The sequence below is a fragment of the Pipistrellus kuhlii genome, unplaced genomic scaffold, assembly GCF_014108245.1.
Source record: "Pipistrellus kuhlii isolate mPipKuh1 unplaced genomic scaffold, mPipKuh1.p scaffold_m20_p_16, whole genome shotgun sequence".
Taxonomy (NCBI): domain Eukaryota; kingdom Metazoa; phylum Chordata; class Mammalia; order Chiroptera; family Vespertilionidae; genus Pipistrellus; species Pipistrellus kuhlii.
The window spans coordinates 22,251,486-22,272,524 of NW_023425471.1; the positions used below are offsets into that span (position 1 = coordinate 22,251,486).

The following is a 21,039-nucleotide window of genomic DNA, read 5'->3' on the forward strand; positions in this document are numbered from 1 at the left end:
GAAAGTATTAAAGATGTCCCCCTTTTTTCTTTCCCTAATGACCCCTTTCACCCTGCACCGCCCCTTCACCACACCAGTTGTCTGTGTCCATGGGCTACGCAAATAGGCATATAAATTCCCTGATTAATCTCTCCCCCCCCCACCCACTCATCCCTGCCTTCCCTCTAAGATTCATCAGTCTGTTCCACGCTTCAATGTATCAATCTATCATCAGTTTATTTTGTTCATTATATTCCAACATATGAGTGAGATCATATGATACTTATCTTTCTCTGGCTCTTATGTGACTTTGGATAAACTATTTAGTTAAGGGAGAAAGGGAAGAATTAATATTTATTTGAAGTACACTCCCTGCTAGGCAATTTACATATTTTATCCCATTTAATACTAAAAAGGAGAGAAAACAAAAGCACAGATAAATTAGAAATATGTATGCAAGTGTGTAACATATTTGTAACACAGCACCTGCTTATTATTATGGCTATGTTCAACTACACAGAAGCAAATAATTTCTTTGTGAGAAGACATAATAGAGGGTGAAAGAAAAAAATAATTTAATGCTTTTAACTATTTCCATTATTGAGGAATAAAACAAATTTTAATCTGATGCTTTATAAACAAAAATAATCTAACCAGTTTTATAGAGCAGCTTGAAAATCCTGTCTAGATATATTCTGCATTTTATTTATCTAAATGTATGCTTTTTTGTTTGTTCTTTTAAATTTCCCCAGGAATAGATTCTGTCTTAATTACAATATTTATAATAATCTAAGCCTCCTAAGTGGCAACTTTATCCTCTTTCACCTCCCAGTTTCTCTAATCTTTACTTAGCCTCCCTGTAATTAAACTGATAACATTCCACTTTTCTCAATATGATTTCCTTCAAATTCAGTTTTATTTTTGGTTGTTCCTGACTTTCTTTATGCTTCATTTATTGTCGTTTTAGTCAAAGGATTTATGCATTATGGTATATAACTTGACTCAGAAATCAGATAAGTATTTTTTGTTGCTTTAAGTAGTCAGAGTCCTGTTGATATTACTCAGTTTCATTAATTTTCCAGTATATAGATCCTTCTATGGGGAGGGCTCTGTACAGCCTTCAAATAAAAAAGGGAAATAAGACATGGTTCCCAAACCAATGTAGCTTACAATTGTTCTCAGGAAGGGAAATAAGATATAGCCACAAACAGCTATGTAAAATACATGGTGAGGTGCATGATAGATGCCATGAAAGAAATACAAATGAAGTCTAATTGAAGCTCAAAGATTGGAGATAATGTATATGGGTTGTTGTTTTTTTTGGGGCGGGGGTGGGAGGGGAAATCAGAGAAGGATTTATTGTGGTATTTAAAGCATTTTTACAATTAACATTGTTATTAGTATTATTTTACTAATGAGGGAATTAAAGCTTAAATAAGTGTGACTTGCTCAGGTTTTTTTTTTACTCCAAATCTATCACTCGTTACATTTTTCACAGTTATTCTGAGTAGCTTTGGCAAGATCTGATAACTTATATTGGATATGGGGTTAAAAGAACAACAGTCAAACATGATCATAAGCTTTTCAATTTTAGATATCGGGAGTATGGTAGCCAATTAAAAAGATGAGAAGTTAGGGGAGAAGAAGTTAGATTGGGAAAGGGGAAGATTTGATATTTGTTTGAACCAGTGGCATTTGAGGTGCATGGAATAGAAGATGCCCAACAGACAAGTAAAATGACTTGGAGAAAGGTTCCATTTGAGATAAGAGACTATGGTAGTTATTCCTCTTAAAATTATTATTATTGTGGCTGTGGGAACGGGTGAGATAACTAAGGGGTAATGGAGAGGGTTGAGGTTTTAACCTTGAGAAATTCCTACTTTGAGGGAATAGAAGGAAGGAACCATTTACACAGGCAGAGGATCTGTGAACAGAAGGAGTGTGAACACAGAGTAACTGAAACAAGTTCAGAAAGGAGGTGATCATCTGTCTAAAATGACAAAAAGGCCAAAGAGGAGGATGTTTAAGAATAGAGTTTGAACATTAAGAAGGCAGTGGTGATATTTGAGAGAGCATTTTTGGTATACCTATGGAGGCAAAATCCAGATGTAATAAGTTAATGGATGAATAGATCAAGAAGCAGGTGAAGATTATTATTCTAAAAAAATATATATTGGTCAAAGGAAGAAGAGAGGAGATAGCAGCTAAAGAAGAAAACAGAATTTTTGGAGATATGAGAGATTTGTAGGCAGAGGGGGGGGGGGGAAACAGTTAATAAGGAAGACTGAAGATGCATTAGAGAATGGGGATGATTAGGATAAGATTCTGGAAGAAACATGAGAAGATAGTATTCCAGGTACAGATAGAGAAGTGAGTTTGGGGGGCTGGCGGGGAAAGGAGTATGTCTTTCTCCATAATGAGAGGAAAATGAGTGAATCTCATTGGATAGATTATCTTGGTTTTCTCAATAAGTATAAGGAAAATTAGGAATTATGAGCATAGAGGATTGAGGAAAATCAAAATATTTTAACCATAATTATGGATAATTTGAGAAATGCAAGTATGACCATAAAGGTTAGGAGGGTCTCTTAAATTTGGATAAGTTGAATTTGTATTGAGCTTAATCAGCCAATCTTTTTTTTTTTTTTCCAGCAAGGTTTCATGACCTTGGAACAGTAAAGTAGATGTTGGGGATTGTGGACTTCATTAGATGTGAGAACTATTGCCAGAGGTCCTAAAAGTAACAATTATAATGATAATATCAGCCATCTTTGAAAACACCTATTAATTTTTAGGGTGGATCTGGCACCAATTCAAATGTACAGATAGAAAAAAATAAGCTGACAAACAGTAGCACATTTGTGAGAAATCTATGATTTTAAATTTATTTTGCTAACCTGTTTTACTCAGAATTATGTATTCATAGTACCATTTGGTTTTACCTTCTTTTCCATTTGGGGAAAATAATAGTCCTCTAAATTTGAAAGTCGTTTCCCCCCCCCCCCCCCAGTAACTCAATTAAAATAATAACACCAACACTTATTTCAGAGAGAATCAACACTGTCACCAACTAAACCATTTTTCTTCTTAAAAATAATAATGGTTCAACATTTACTAGTACAGCAAAATTTAGTTCACATAGAACATTTCATTATTTTTGCTATATTTGTTTTCTGCCTCTTAGGAAGATGCATATATCCTTAAGATAAAGGTTCAGCTCATCCCTTCTCATCCAATCATCTGTTCATTTGCTATGGTGGTATTCAAGATGGAAAAAGTCCATGTACTCAATAGATCTACTTTAGTATATTTTTTAACTTGTTATCCTAGAAAAGTTTTAACAAGATTCTCATAAATTATTTTGAATCAGTATGGATTTTAAGTATTATATTACTACTAGAGTCCTGGTACACAAATTTGTGCAGCAGTGGAATCCCTCATCCTGGCCTGCAGGATCAGGCCAAAACCAGTTTTTTGACATCTCCCAAGGGGTCTCAGATTGTGAGAGGTGCAGGTCAGGCTGAGGGACCCCACCAGTGCACCATCTATAGTGGCCAGGGAGGGATGGAAGAGGTTGGCCAAGGATGGGCTGCAGGAGGGCTTCAGGGCATGTCCAGCCAGCACTTGCTCAGTCCCGATTGGCAAGACCCCAGTAGCAAGCTAACCTATCATTTGCCTCCTGGTGATCAGTGCATGTTATAGCAAGTGGTTGAGCTGCCTTAGCATATTATTAGCTTATTACACTTTGGTTTAATGGCAGACTGGATGTCCAGACACTTAGCATATTAGGCTTTTATTATATAGGATATTTGTTAAAACTATGTTATTTGTACATTGAAATTATGGATGAAATGTTCTTTAAAATATACTATTTTGGCTGGGACCAGTTTGGCTCAATGGATAGAGCATCGGCTTGGGGACTGGAGGGCCCCGGGTTCAATTCCAGTCAAGGGCATGTACCTTGGTTGCGGGCATATCCCCAGTAGGGGGTGTGCAAGAGGCAGCTGATCAATGACTCTCTCATCGATGTTTCTAACTCTCTATCTCTCTCCCTTCCTCTCTGTACAAAAATCAATAAAATATAAATAAAATAAATAAATAAAATATACTATTTTGCTTGATATAAAGTACCCTGCATTATTATCCCTATGAGCCTCAGAGAAGGAAAATTAGTTGCCTAAGTTTCCACAGCAAGTGTGTAGTATATACAGAAAAGGAATACAGGTTTTATGACTCCATAATTTTTCCCATTATACTTGCTGCCACTAATTTTAGTCCAAATTCAATTCACTTTGCAATTCTCACCTGCTGAGTTACTGAATTTTTTATACCTTCATTCACCTTCCCACTGTTTTCTTTTTTTGTTATATACTAAATTTATTGGGTGACATTAGTTAATAAGATTATATAGGTTTCAGGTATACATTTTTATGATACATGGTCTGTATAATGTCCAGCCAGGACTTGCTCAGTCCATGGTCCACATTCTCTTCTCTTGGTTTTATTATAATTTTATTTTCTGATTCTCATACTCCTTAAGACTTGTCTAGTTATATGTTTGATCTTCACTTAACTTTTCAACAATAGCATGTTTTTACTATAACTTATAAGCATATGATTCTGAAATCTAAAACTGTAGCCATGAAATCCTTATTCAGTTCCAAAGATGTTTTCAAGTGTGTGTTGGGCATCTATATCTGAATGCCCACCTGCACATTTTTTAAAAAGAGTCTCTTTGCTAGTTCCTTATAATAATTTAACACATGCTTAAGTGATTACTATATACTATATGCATTATTGAGTGCTAGGAGAAATCAGACCTGGATTCTTGGAGCATATGAAACCCAAAATGTCTCAACTTTTTTCTGTTTTTTTTCTCCATCACTGATCATATAATATATTCCTCATGTTCAAGATCTCAGAGTCATCTTTGAAAATTACTGTCCTTAATGTCCTTACTGTCCTTAGGATAATCTGCTAACTGTTCTCCTCACATGTACTCTTTCCTTTCTCCAATTACTCTTCCCAAAGTTCACCTCACACCCAAGCTTCTCACTTCTCACTACTTGCAGAACCAAGCCCCATCTGCCAAGTATGTTCCCTACATACAGCTTACACTTTCCCAATGTTGGTGCCTTGACTTATTTTGTTTTCTTCACTCGGAATACTATTTCTTCCATTTCCTCATATCCAAAGCATACTTTAACCTTCTCTCAAATGCCATCTGATCCAAGTAATGTACCTGATCATTGCTAAATGAAATTCCATTTTGTCTCTTATGAATTCCATCCCATGAGTTATTTCTCTGTACCTCTTACACTTATGTCTTTCTACTTTGTATTATAGATATTTATATATCTATATGTCATCTAGATCCGATATTAGCAAAACTTTTCTGTAAAGGGCTATATAGTAAATATTTTAGGTTTTTCTGGCCACATAGGGTCTCAGTCCTTCCTTTTATTTACAGTCCTTTAAAAATCTAAATGCCAGTCTTAGCTTGAAGACATTACAGAAATAAGCTTCTGGCTATAGTCTGATAAATCCTGATCAACATTTAATGCTCCTGGTAATAATCTAAGTATGATTCATGCTTTATAACACTGAGCAAAGAATATTCTGCATAGTAACCTCTTACTCATGCTACAATGATTGCAAATAACTACCCTAAAGGCTTTTGTTTTTCAAAAACAAACAAGTATAAAATAGCTTTCAGAGGAATTTATCTAAATATATCAATCTTTACATTTAGTAACTCATCAGCTAGTCAAATTTAATTACTTATATGCTTTTCTACCAAAGTATCACAGGAACATTTAGTTAAAGCACTCTTTATTTAAACATGAATATAAGAAGTATATAGTTTTGGGTTCAAAAGTGTCATGTGTTCTCAACAACCAGGGTTTTAGTTCCATTATTCTAAAATTATTACAATAACAGACTACAAAAATGCTAGAACCTTTTATTGATTTTGAAATGATCCTAAACATGTTAACTGGTAACAGGCTTGGCCATTCCCTTTCTAAACTATTCCCCTGTGTCCCAAAACAGATCAATGCAATTTTTGGTTTGTAACAAAACAATTCCAACTCCCCATCTACAAGTTAAAGACTCATGAAAACCAAAAGAAGGGAAAGAAATATATATAGTGCACATTACATTTATTTTAGACTCCAGATATGATTCTTATTAGCTCTTTCCTGGTTCCTTTTAGATCTTGAACATGTCACCAGACTTTATTTCACTGGCTGACATCTTCTAAGATAATACTACATCAACTTAGTTGATTATATGGAGATACAGTGGCCCTTAAAACCTTTACTCTGTTCTCAGTATTCAAAACATATTGTACTGAGAGCCTTAGCTTTGATTATCATCACAGATAAGAACTGTACACTTCAAGGGTACCCAGATTGAGTTCCAGAAACAAAAATTATGTAATATACTTCTGCAAACTTTATGGCTCAGTGGTGATGAATTATGTTTATTTTGCATTTCTCCAATTATACTTTTACATGGAGCGAAACCTGCCAGAGAACCAAATTTAAATGAGGTTGACCTCATGCCTGTTTACTGCAGAGAAAACTCTGAGAAAATTATACCTTGCCTTAGGAACAGAAACAAATTCTCTTTTCCACCCTTTTGTAATTTCTCCAAAACACTGTTTTAGGCCTAGTTAAATGTAGTAGAAAAGATTCAGATTTTTCTGTTTGAGAAAATAGGCTATCTTTATTACTATTTCTTTACATATCTCAGACCTTATTGAAATATCACTCCACTTCTATGGTTTGCTACTACCTCGGAGTTTATTAAAGACTGGATATTTACTTAAGGTAATATTTCTCTGAAAAGGTACCTTTCAAAGCACAACACAGTTTTTACTGTCTTTCTAGGAACCACTGTCTCCATTCGTAAGAGGAGGTCATTTCTTCCCAGGAAACAATGTTATTTATGAAAAAACAATAAGAAAAGTGGAGAAGCTAAATATGGATCAGGTATGTAAAATTTGTTTTAAGGTTTATTTTGTAAGTATACACTTTTGAATTATGAATATTTTAGTAGAGCTTAAATGACATTCAAATGTCAAGTGCTAGACAAGACCTCTATGAGTCATAATATCGTATTATGTCTGCAGCACTTCATATTCCTTAACACTTTCATATTCATTTCCTCATGTGAAATATTATTGTCCCTGTTACACTGAATGGGAAACTGAAGTGAAGATGTCAACTCACATAGACAATTTATGGTAGAATCTGAACATAATATACAATAGATATCCCATGTTTTGTATATTTCTTTTAAACTGGTCTCACAAAAAACATAACACAAAATAAAATATTAAGTTACTGTATATAGAAAATATTGTATACTGTAAAAGTTCCAGAAAACAAAAGCTTCAAGTCACACTTTTAAAATTCTGTTAAACTTAATTGAGAGATGAAGTACAGCAAGCATGTCAAACTCACAGCCTGCGGGCTGCAGGCAGCCCACAGCAAATATTTTTGCGGCCCAGCCAATATAATGGTATGTAAGAAACACTTTAATAAAAATTTTGTAACTTAATTTTTATAATATCCTGTTATACATAATTATTAATAACAAACTATAAGGTTTACTAATGATTGATTACTATAATCGTGTTGCATTCATTTCCCTTATGCACCTTACGTGCAGGCACACCATTTCTCTCCACTAATACTAGCAGCAAATATTTTGGCAGCCGATTGCCACATATACAGTCTTGAACTGACTTGTTTGGTGTGCGCAACAGAAAATATTTCGCTTTCAGAGAACAAGAAAAATAGTTGCTGTTTTTTGTTTTTGTCTTTGTTTTGCGTTATGCTTATTAATTTGTGCAGTTATTCAGTGTCTGGTAAGTTAATGTTCAAGAAAAAATATTAACTTTTATTAAAATGTTCTAATATTTTATGTTAATGATTACTCATTTATTTCAGCCCTTTGTATTCAGCATGTCTCTATCGAAATAAACCTATGTTTCTATGAAAATTGAAGCTTTTGGTTTTTTGGGATCCATGTACCATAAACTTAAACCTTGTTTATTTGGCGTATGTTAGCCTTTGAGTTTGACATGCTTGAAGTACAGGGTACAAAACTGCAGCTTTGAGGGCCCAGTCCTTCAAAGCAGAGTTGTTATTGTAACCTACAGAAGTTTCCACATGACCTGCTTGGTGGATTCAAGCATGCCTAGCCCACACAAAGCCTGAGAGTTATCTCCTGGACATTCTTGAACTAAACAGTGTGTTAATTTCTTAGGGTTGCTGTAACAAACTGCCAAACTCTGGATGGCTTAACAACAGAAATTTATTTTATCACAGTTCTGAAGGTTAGAGTTAGGATATCTCAGTGTCGGCAGGGCCATGCTCCCTTTGAAAAATTTAGGGAAGAAACTTCCATACCTATCTTCTAGTTTCTGGAGGTAAATGTTCTTACACTTAGAGATGCATGACTAATCCTCGATCCTTAAGCGGCATCTTCCCTGTGTGTCTTCAAAACCTTTTCCCTTTGTGCATGACTTCACTTTAACTTGATTATACCTCTGTTTCTTAATAAGGTCACGTTCTGAGGTACTGTGGATTAAGACTTTAGCATAACTTTTTGGAGGAGCAAGGATCACAATTCAGCCAAAAAACAGACAATTAAATAATACTGAATGAATTTCAATCACAAAGTATTTTTTTCATATATGAATGAAACATTAAAATATACCAAATTTTTTCTTTTTAATTTTCTTGGTATGATAACACATTTTTCTGAGCATTTATGGGCAGTTGTTACCGTATTTATAGGAGCTAATGCATATTACTTAGATGTTGCTCAATAAAAATGAAATAGAGTAAACTCAGATTTATAAACATCTAAATCTTTAAAATTCTAGGCTGCTTGTAAAACTGGATGTAGTCCAAAGGGTACAGTACACATATCTTCCAAAAGAACAAGCAAAATATTTCTGAACATTATGATCCTAAATAGAAAAAAAATTCATCAACTATGTCAGTTCTTCAAGGGGCACTTTCCTCAAGCTATCAAATTATACCATTTTTCTTTTATCCAACTGAACTGCTAAAACAATAAGTTTGGCACATTTTCAACAGCAAGGAATGATTGAGGAACATCATTTCATGCTGCTTCCAACTTCTTGTTTCAAAGAGAATAAATAAAGGTTTTCTAAATTTTTGTCCCTAGAGGAAAGTATTGAACACCCTATAAATTATTATTGCTTTGCATCTGGATAAATTAAAGAAGAATCCCTTTAAGAGAACACTGCTACTACTTACTATTAACTTATATATTTATATTTGTATTTCCACTTTTCTTATGAATAACTTAAATGATTTGGGAGTTTTGGAACTACCACGGAGATTGCCCAAGGTAAAAGGAGCCATTCATATAGGATAAACTACAATTGCTTTGTCGTAGTTGAGTTTCCTCGGTGATAGAAATACAGTGAGATGAGCTGGATAAAGCCAGAATCTGTACAAACCTGTTTAATATGACATGAGACTAATTCAAATAAGACTAACTCTTAGGAGATGGACCTGTCCAAGAAAAAGGTCTTTGCATTAGAAGGTTGTTAAAATGGTACCAGTTGCAAGATATTATTCAATTCATATAAATTGTACTCTATGTTTTTCCTCTATCAAAGAAGACAGAATATATGATAAATCAAAAGTGTTTGATCTCTTGTAGGTTAAAAACTCAGCTTATAGTATGCTTCAAAAGTATGAGTGAGATATGAATATCTTGCCTTGGAACAACAATTTTAGTAGTCATGTGTGAGAATTGAAAACTGAGTACCTGCTAAGACTTCAGTGATTCCAATGAGTGGGTAAGAAGGCAAATAGGTTCAGGGAAACCACAAGGCACCCCAGATGGAGAGGCTATTCCCATTCTATTCAAGAGGCAACAGATACTTTAATAAAGGAAGATGAGTGGGGAATGAGTTTTGTTTTATTATTCTTTATTGATATATCCTTTCAAAGTGTTTTCTAACTTGTTTTGTGAAGAAACACATTTTTTTTTTTCAGGAGAAATTCTATTTCAGTACTGTGCAAGCTTCCCACTGAGTGAAAGTTTTCTGAGAGTTCAGACTTTCACCCTGACTTTATCCTAATCCAATGTATTTTGTAACATAAAACAGATAATACATTTATCCCCTGAATTTGTGTAGGAGTTCCTGATTAGTATACAGCCAGACTTCTAAACTGTAGACATCTTAGTGCTGGTATATTTATAACATAAGTCATATTGGAAAGGAGCTTATAGAAAATGGTTCTATGAACTGATTCTATGATCTTTATTATCTATATGTCTACCAAGGCAGTTTCTATTTGCAAAATGTGTTTCTTTAAATATTTCCTTTCTTTCAAAATACTTGTTTTATAAATGAGATAATTTATACACATAGTTAAAAACACCAAGGCATAAAATGTATTAAGAGGCACAAAAAAAGCATAAAAAGAGAATAAAAATGCATACTGTGAATAAATAACCTATCTATCCTGATCCTCTTGTCCCTCAGTTCATTTTCCCAGGCAGCCACTCTTAAAAGTATTGTGCTCTGTGCAATTCAAAGCCATTATATTTGTAAATATAAATATATGTACATTTTTAAAAAATTATACAAAAGGAGCATACTATATTCATTCTTACACATCTTGCTTTTCCCATTTAACATAGTTTAAAATTATTCCATACAAAACTGAAGATTTGAAATGTTTTCTTTTATTAATACAGGTGAGCTTTCCACAGTCAAAGGAAATAGAGCACTGAACTTATACCTTTACAGTTTATTGTATGTGCATGAATATATCACTATAAGTCAAAAAGTATTTTTTCTATGAATATATCACTATAAGTCAAAAAGTATTTTTTCTACTTTGATAACAGATGCCTGTTATCAAAGTAGAACATTCACAAAAAATGCAGGAAATTCAAATTAACCTGAAAGCCCTCAAACTGAAAAAACCAGATATCTTTTTTTATTCTGTGCTCTATACTTATGAGGGGGGAGGGGAACTCCATGACAAATGAACAAGCAAATAACAAAGATTTAATTAAAAAAAACAAGTTCCATAATTTTTCAATAAGCCAAAGCGGTTGTTTTTAAATTCAACAAATCTTTATTGTTCAGATTATTACAATTGTTTCTCCCCTTTCCCCCCATAGCTCCCCTCCACTGGGTTCCCACTCCACCATCTGCCCTTGACTCCCCACCCCGTTGTGCTCATTCATGGGTGTATGATTTTTGCCCAGTCTCTTCCCATAAACCCCTTCCCTACTCCCCCCTGAGAATTATCAATCCCCTCCCATTCTATGCCCCTAATTCTATTATATTCACCAGTTTATTCTGTTCCTCAGATTTTTAATTCACTTGATTTTTAGATTCACTTGTTGATAGGTATTTGTTGTTCATAATTTTTATCTTTACTTTTTCTTCTTCCTCTTAAAGAATACCTTTCAGCACTTCATATAATACTGTTTTGGTGGTGATGAACTTCTTTAGCTTTTCCTTATCTGTGAAGCTCTTTATCTGACCTTCAATTCTGAATGATAACTTTGCTGGGTAGAGTAATCTTGGTTGTAGATTCTTGCTATTCATCACTTTGAATATTTCTTGCCACTCCCATCTGTTGAGAAATCAGCTGACAATCATATGGGTGTTCCCTTGTTGGTAATGTTTTCTCTTGCTGCTTTTAATATTCTCTCTTTGTCTTTTGCTCTTGGCATTTTAATTATGATATGTCATGGTGTGGTCCTCTTTGGATTCCTTTTGTTTGGGGTTCTGTATGCTTCGTGGACTTGTAAATCTATTTCTTTCACCAGGTGAGGGAAGTTTTCAGTCATTATTTCTTCAAATAGGTTTTCAATATCTCCTTTTCTCTCTTTTTCTGGCACCCCCATTATTCTGATGTTGGTATGCTTGAAGTTGTCCCAGAGGCTTCATACACTATCTTCAACTTTTTGGAATCTTTTTGCTTTTCCAGTTGAGTGTTTTTTGATTCTTTGTATTTCAAAACTTTGACTTGATTCTTGAGTTCCTCTAGTAGGCTGTTGGGTCTCTGTATAATGTTTTGTTTTGTTTTTAATTTCAGTCAGTGTATGTTTAATTTTTAGTTGGTCCTTTTTCATATCCTCGAGGGTCTTGTTAAATTTATCAGCCTTTTTTAGAAAATTCTTGAAAAGCCTTATAACTGTGATTTTTAACTCTATATCCAGTTATTGTTTTCCTCCATTTCTTTTATTTGTGATCTGTTTCTTTGTCTCCTCATTTTTGCTGCTTCCCTGACTTAGGGTGGCTTTGTGTGCTAGGTGTCCTATATGGTCCAATGGGTCGGCCTCCCAGTTACCTGTGGTGGGCACTCTTGGTGCACCTTCTTTGTGGACTGCGTGTACAGCCTTGTTGTAGTTAAGTCTTGATTGTTGTTGGTGTCACTGGGAGGAATTGACCTCCAGGCCAATTGGCTGTGAGGACCTGCTGTGTCTATAATGGAAGAATTGCTGTGCTGGAGACATGCTTATGGGGCAGGACTTGTTTCAGTGGGGCTTTGGTGCTCACTGAGTCTGTCTCTTGAATGTGTCCCCTATGAGAGTAGTTGAAATCTGGTGTTGTCTCACACAGAGCACTAGATACATTAGCTTCTGGATCTCCAATGGGGTATAGGTCAGCTACTGTCTGAGGTCACCCAGCAGGAGCTACAGTGAGAACTACAGTTTTCTCCTCTTTGCTTGAGGTTTGGAGGTTTTGGAGCTGTCTGACCAGAGCTGCAGTTTGTTTGGTTAAGCTGAGATAGGGCAGGCCATTTATATGCAAAAGTCACTGCATGGAGCTTGGGTGAGTTTGTAGATTGTGTAGGGTGGGGTCTCAGGGAGTCACTAAACTAGGGCGTGGCAAACAGCAATGGCTGCCAATCAGCCTTCTCTCCATTTCCGTGTTTCCAAGTCCCTACATCCCTTGCCCCAGTGCAGTAAGCAATGAGTGCTGGGCACACCTCTGCAAGAAAGTCACCCTCACTTTCCGATCTGATGGCCAACAGTCCAGCTTCTTCCATAGGAGTTTGGGTCCCCACATCTCCCCAGAAACTGGATTTCAGAGTAATCAGGAGCTTGTCTCTCTTTGGGTTGAAAAAAAGCAGCACATCCAATCGCCCACCATCAGCCTGATTCGCGCACCTCTGTACCTCAGCTTTTCAGCACTTGTGCTTGTCTCAATGCTCTTTCCTCTTTCCTTCTAGTTGTAGAACTTCCACTCAGCCAGCTTTCCCATGGTTCTGGGTGATAGATGTTTTGTCTTTTAGTTGTAGTTTTGAAACTGTTGTGTGAGACAGCAGTTTAGATGTCTATCTATGCTGCCATCTAGGTTTCTCTCTCCAGAATATTTTAAGGACAGTAAAAATTTAACTTAATGTTCTGAAAGAACTCTGATATAGGAATCATGAGTTCCAGTCCTAATTCTGCAACTGATTAGTTGTAGTAATTTTAAGGTAATCAACCATTAGTTCATTTATTCTTCATAGCAACCCAATGTGACACATAGTGTTTCCACTTTTACAGAGGAGGAAACTGAGGCTAATAAAGATTGCATATATAGTTTTTCAAGGTCAAACGGTGATAAAGTTAGACTTAGAATCCATATTTTCTGGATCTGAATTTTCAGTCACTGTTTTTGAATATTTTTCTTAATTCATACTCATTTTCAGAAGTATAAGAACTTTCTCCACCCCCACTGTAATTTCTAACATTGAAAACCACTACATTATATTATTTTCTAATTTTATAATCCATCTACAGCTTCAGAACTATAGTGTTATTAGGTAATTAGGTGCTGAAGTATCTGTTGAATCATTAAAAAAGAGGATTTAACAGGCAGAGAAACATGAATTAGAACCTCAAACCTCAGGGAAGGTAGGGGAGGGTGGGGGTAAAAGGAGAGATAAACCAAAGGACTTATATGCATGCACATAAGCCTAATCAATAGACACACACACAACAGAGGGGTAAGCGTATGAATGGGGGTTTGAGGGGTAATGGCGGAATAAGGACACATATGTAATACCACAATCAGTAAAGAAATTTTAAAAAGAGGATTTAATATTAATATTCATTATAGTTTTAGTTACAACTATTAGTGGAATATTAATTTAATCAGAACATGCAAGTCCCTGACCCATTTAGGTAAGTATTTGGATAATCACAGCCACCTGATCCAATAAAAATAGAATTCAATAAAATTTTCCCCATAGGCACAGAGAGAAGGAGTGTTGGGGGACTGAGTGAAAAGGGTGAAGGGATTATGTAACAAAAAAACAAAAACAAACAACAAACAACCTCATAGACATAGACAGCAGTATGGTGATTGCCAGAGAGAAAGGGGTGAGGGAGATTGAAGGGAGTAATGGAGGGATAAGTGGCAACAGAAGAGACTTGACTTGGGATGGTGAACACACAATAAAATATACAGATGATGTATTATAGAATTGTATACCTAAACCCTATATAATTGTATTAACCAATGTTACCGCAATAAATTCAATAAAATGTAAAACAGAAAAGAAACAAAAAAAAAATCACTTAGTAAAGCTACAAATCCTAGGGCTTCAAATAACTTGTGAAAGAACACATTAAAATTTTAAAATAACTTGAGTTGTGTTTTTCTTAATCAATAATTTTTATTCTCAATAACTCTTTTTGGCTTACGTATGTGTTTTAGGAATTCTATCCTCAAGTTCAGTGCCATCATCACATTGTCCAACAGCCCCAGATCATCCACTCTCCGCACTGTCAACAATCCCATTCTAGCCAGCAAATCCAAACTATCACAGGAGGTGACTCAATATCTACAAGCATTGGAAGTGACCTTTGCCATGGTGAATCAAGCCATACACATGAACAGGTAAGTTTAATTAACTGATACCTTACAAAATTTGAATAATACCCTTAAACACTTCTCACTCTGTACAAGTACCCATATTAAATGTTCATCAAAATATTGAACAATTATGCAACTAGTATTTGTATTTTGTTACAGTATTTTTAAAACTAAATTTTCTTTTCCTCTCAGAAGGGAAAATATTTCAGATCTATTAATGAATTAAATCTATGAAAGAAGCCATGAATTTATTAATAAACTCCTGATTCATAGCTGATCCTCAGATTTAAATGAGCCTAATGGTTGTAAAACATTAAATATTTTTAAACATGAAATGCTCTTCATGAGATGTGTTACTTAAATGAACAGTAATTTGCTAATGGTATTATTGAAGATTATTATAAGGGTTTTATTTCACAGGCTGGTAATTACTTCCTATATGTCTTCTTTGAAAATATGGTATATTAATGGACACAGGCAACAAGGGGGTGAGAGTATGAGTGGGGGGGATTGGGGGTAATGGGAGAATAAAGACAAATATGCAACACCTTAATCAATAAAGAATTTTATAAAAAGAAAATATGGTATATTAAGTCAAGTTAGAATGTATACATTTTATTGCATATTACATAAACAAAATAGAAACTAAAATTTAGTTGCTAAGCATTAATATCTTGGAATATAATTGTCAGTGACTAATTTATGTTCTGAAAACTTTGGAATCTTGTAAACATCTGTTATGCAAGTGTGAAAGGAAAAAGCATTTGGCTGGTCACAGCCACCTGATCAGATAAAAAATAGAATTCAATAAAATTTTCCCCAAAGGAAAAAATATTTTCTTGTATCTTGATAAAGTTAACAATAACAACTGGAACAATGAAGAACAACATCATTTGTACGTTTTCAAGTCTTTTTTCTAGTAAAAAATAACTTGCTATGGGCTTTGAAGAGTGAGCCGATTTTTTATATGTGGTATTATGGTGTGGCATAGAGTTGACATCGAAAGAGGGAATTATATGCAAAAGGTTTATGTTTGGGAATTTATATTTTGGGCTTCAGGAATCCGTTTTCAGTTAGTGGTTTGGTTTGTATGGAAAGGAAGACAGAATGAGGAGTACTAGATGATGAAGCTCAAATGTTAAGTTTAAAATGTTAAACTTTATTTGGTAGGCAGTGCAGAGTGAGTGAAGGCTATTACGTAGGAAAATACTGATAGATGTGCTTTAGGAGGTTAATCCTAGCAACTTTGTACAAGATAGATTAGCATACTGATTATTTTAGTCTCACAGTGATCAGATGAAGATGTCAGACAGAAGGAAGGGAGTGAGGGGCAATTATCAGAGACCGGAATAATATACTAGGATTAAGAATCCTGACTAGTGGCAATGGTGATGCTATATTCTTTCATTAGCTCAGTACAACTAATAATATATTTGAAGAGACCAGATTTTGACTATTTTAAAAAATGGGTAGAATTAGGTAACTAATATATTACTTTCTATTTTATTATTCATGCTTAATTTGAGATTTGTCAAATGCTGGTGGCTTTTTTGTATAGATAACATTTTTCTAGTTTTTCAGTAGCTTCTGATGATAAATTTGAAGTGCTGCTGAAAATAGAACAGTGCCCTGGGAATCTTAGATGTAGGAATTCTACTTGTATGGGGTTACATAGGATTGGACCCATTCTTGGTCAGAGTGAAGAGCAACCTGGCTGTGCAGATCCCATGGACAGGGGATGACGGGGAGTAAGTTGTCTCACCTAGGTTCCTTAGTGTTTATATGTCTCTTCAACATGGCAGAAGAGTCTCTTTAAGGATTAATAGAGCAGAAGTAAGTTAGGCTCTTTTAAAACTAAAGGTTGGCCCATTTTTCATTTGTGTTTAGAGTTCAATTGTAATTGGAGGTAGCATAATAAAGTGGAAAAAATATAGACTTAAATTCAATTATTTGGGGTTACAAAAGCATGCGCTGTGTGATCTTAGGTGTTCGATTTAACTGAACTGAAGTAACTGACTTAACTAAACTGAACCTTAGTTTCCCCATCTATAAAAGAAGGAGAATCATACTTTATGTGTTGTATATCTATAATATAGTTCAATGAGATAAAATATCTAAAGTACCTGGCTTAGTGTTAAGCACAAAGTAGGTGAATGTCCAATTTTCTATCTTCTCCCTCCCCAAACCCAATGCCACAAATCTTTCCAAGCATAAATATGAGATTATATTGATATTTTCTCATTGTAATGATATTTTAAAATAAAACTAAAGTGCTTTCCACAAAGCAAAATATATTAAAATATTTTGAAAATAAGATGTGCAAAAACCTGGTTTCAAAATATTTTTTAGAAAACTAATCTATGTATGTTTTCCATGGTTTTTCCTAGAAACATCATCATTTTGGTTTAAAATTCAGAACATCACTGATCACATTTCTTTCCTGGGGACATTAAGAATAACACACTGATCATTTCTCCGCCATTAGCAAGAAGTAGATAATTTCACATATATTAGTGACAGGGGAAAACTCAGCTGAACTTATTTTACAAGTTGTCATACAGGTGGTGGTTATTAGGAAGACTCAAATAATTAGGTATTTCATATGTGCAACTCTTTTCCACTTGGCTCAAGGCTTCCAAGAAACCTCTAAGAGTCATGGGAGGAAACAAAAAGAACAGTCCTGATTACTTGGATAGTGCTATTGCCAAAGGAAAATACTCCAACTTGGATGCTTTTCATCTGAAAATTCAATTTTTGTCAATATCAAGACAGTATAGATCTTAGTGTCAGGTGTTTGTTTGTTTGTTTGTTTTTCTGGAAAATATCCAGGCAGCTTTCCACAATGCTTATTTAACAAAAGTCCTACGCTAATGATGGAATCTGTGGGCTGTTCAGTTCTATAAACTCAGCTACTTCCTTACTTATTAACATGTGGCTCATATCCCTCTCCATATTAATTGCCTTCTTCACCCCTATTATTGAAAAATAAATGTCTTTTGTTCAGATCTCTGTCCCCTCCTATTGTTTCAAAAAAATTTTAAATATATTTTATTAATTCTTTACAGAAAGAAAGGGAGAGAGAATTAGAAACATCGATGAGAGAGAAACATAAATCAGCTGTCTCCTGCACACTCCCTACTGGGTATGTGCCTGCGACCAAGTTACATGCTCTTTATCAGAATCGAACCTGGGACCCCTGAGTCCACAGGCCAATGTTCTAGTCACTGAGCAAAACCTGTTAGGGCTGTTTAAAAAAATTTAATGCCTATCTATGTTAAGCCCATCTTTTCCAAATACCACCCTTATCTGTCTCCCCCTACTTCCTGCTCTGTGCTCCTTTGAACTCTTGTTTTATGGCAAACAAGAATTGCTATTCACTAGCTCTTTGAAATAGTTTTTATTTTTTTAATTAGAGTAATGCCTGTAATGCTTAAAAGGTCAAATAGTAAATTATATATAAGAAACAGCAATTTCCAAACTTCTTCATGCATACCTGATCTCCCAGAGGCAATAATTTTCAACTCTTAGCTTTTTCTTCTGGTATTTACCTCCATACACCTAAATAGTATGCATACACTTATGCTGCTATTTCTTGATTTGTTGATATTGTATGTTATCTCTTAATAATTCTGATATATAGAATTTAGTTCTATAAATCCCAATTTTTATCTAAATCAATATTCCGTGGTTTTTATTATTGACATGAAAGTATTGTTTGTTGCTGAACCAATTTGTGGTCCTTTTATTATTTTTATTTGTTTGGTTTTCTATGTATTTCTGCTAAATATTTTCTCAATGTAATTTTATACAGTTCTGGTTTTTGTTGATTAATTATCTCCTCTGTTTAAAACCCTGCAATTCATATACATGAGCCTTCTTGACTTGTATTACCACTATCTACTGACCTTCTAGCCAGTCTCCCCATCTTTTCATAGTTTCATTGGCAGGCTTACAATTTTCTCCATTTCCCAGTGACCCGTGACTGAAATTATCTATGAGAACTTCACCACTCATATCAGTGGTATTTCCCACACTCTGTCCTCATGGTTCTTCATTACCTTCATTTTTTTTCCTACTACATCTTTAGCCCTAATAGACTGATACCAATCTTTTAAATATTCTTCTATCATTATTCCAATAAAAAATTGTCCATATGCCTTAAATTAAATAAGACCACTATTTATATTATGGTTTAACATTTTACCAAAATAAAAAAATAGTATGTATTAAGTTACCTGCATTTTCTAGTTGAGATAACTGAAGTTCAGAAAGTTTAAGCAATATACTTAATCTAAAAGTAGGAAGTGGGAACTCCACTTTCAGCTCCAATTTCCATTCTTTTAATCACTTAAACACTTTGCTGCCTAGGTTCACTCATATAGAAAATTAAATTAGGGTTTTATTTCAAGTACAGAGCTGTTGTTAGGAGTAAAGAATTAATTTTAGAATTATCATTGTTATACAGTACATTCAATTCAGTGACAACATTTGTTGAAAATCTATGTACCATGTACTGTATAATGCAACATAGTTTTACTGAAATGTCTATAGATATTAAAATAGCAGTGAAAATTTTCAGAACCCAAAATTCTGACATTTTCTCTAGCCAAGATTTATTCTTGTGGTACAAAATAGGACACTATTTTTTTTTTTTACCCTATTAGCCAAATGACATTGTACCTAAAATGTATTTAATTTCACAGGGATTAATGTCTACTCAATTAACCGTGATCTCAATCAGTCTAACAGTTATTAACTGTCCCAAATCTAAGCAAAATAAATGAAGCAGTAACTTTATTTATCTAAAATGTTATCATAGCCAAGGCCGGTTTGGCTCAGTGGATAGAGCGTCGGCCTGCAGACTGAAGGGTCCCGGGTTCGATTTCAGTCAAGGGCATGTACCTTGGTTGTGGGCACATCCCCAGTGAGGGGTGTGCAGGAGGTGATTGATCAATGTTCTCTCATCAGTGTTTCTGGATCTCTATCTCTCTCCCTTCCTCTCTGTAAAAAATCAATAAAATATATTAAATAAATAAATAAATAAATAAATAAATAAATAAATAAAATGTTATCATAGCACAGTGTGGTGAAAGCCTGGGAATGGCGGGTGCAGGGTGGAGAGGTTCAGTGGGGGGAAAAGGGACACCTATAATACTTTCAACAATAAAGATAAATTTAAAAATAAATAAAATAAAATGTTACCATATCATTATGAGCTTTCGAGGGATAATAAACTATACATTGTAAATCTTTTATTAATACTAATGGTTTTTTTGTTTTTATGTAACAAAAGTTACTACCCACTAAGGTCTAAGCAGAACAAACTTTGCTACTTAACATATTCATGACCTTTAAAAAGAGTAGGCATTTATGTATGATACCTTTTCTATAACGTGGCATTTTAAGCACTTTATAATCTGCTAAGCAACCCTTCTAAATAGGTGGAAAATGCACACACTTAAGCCAGTTACCTAGTGGTAATAAATTTAATTAAGCCAACACCCTATACTACTGGGTTGTGACTGTATCTTGCTTACAAACTATCTTTAGTCCTGAGCAACATTTCTCACAAATGTGTGTCATTAAGTTTGAGAGGAAGGAGCAGGCAAGAATATTTAGATAGCTCATCCAAAATCTGTAACTATTCTGTACCTACTATCTGCAGGCCTCTATTATCACTACCATTAAACTTTGCAAATATGGTTGGTCAAAAGTATCATCTTTAAATATCAAAGTTAATATAAAGTAGATGGTAACAAGAAATTCCACTCCTGGAATATCATAGACCACAAATAAGAAACAAAACCCCAAACTGGAACCAAGTCAAGAACTTCAAAGGCAATAGTGAGGTCAAGCCCAAGTTTTCTCTTTACAAAGTTCTTCCTTTCTACCAATTATCTGAGAAATGATCACTAATTTATCTCTGCTTTTATACCTAAACATTGTTGCCTTGTCTTAGGTTTGTGGCAGTGATTCTTATCAAAGTTTTTTGAGGTTTTTTTTTTTTTAAACCTACAATCAGAGACAAGATGTTGGAATCCTTGGCCATTATTATAGTCAAATAATTATTTAATTAAATAGTCTTTAATTTTTTGTAATGTTTTGAGAAATATCACAATTTGCATATCTGGAAACAACTATTTTTTTATTTTTATTTTATTTATTTATTT

The 21,039-nt window shown here is 34.4% G+C and overlaps 1 protein-coding gene across 4 annotated transcripts in view; it reads left to right on the forward strand.

The window, feature by feature from the left end:
* The window catches only part of POF1B (POF1B actin binding protein), a 61,714-nt gene that overhangs the window by 21,001 nt on the left and 19,674 nt on the right, over positions 1 to 21,039 (forward strand). For all 4 annotated transcript variants that reach the window (XM_036439791.1, XM_036439789.1, XM_036439790.1 and 1 more), the window contains 2 exons: positions 6,873 to 6,974; positions 14,711 to 14,893. In XM_036439791.1, coding sequence (XP_036295684.1) covers positions 6,873 to 6,974; positions 14,711 to 14,893 — 285 coding nt within the window. The remainder of the gene's footprint in view (positions 1 to 6,872; positions 6,975 to 14,710; positions 14,894 to 21,039) is intronic.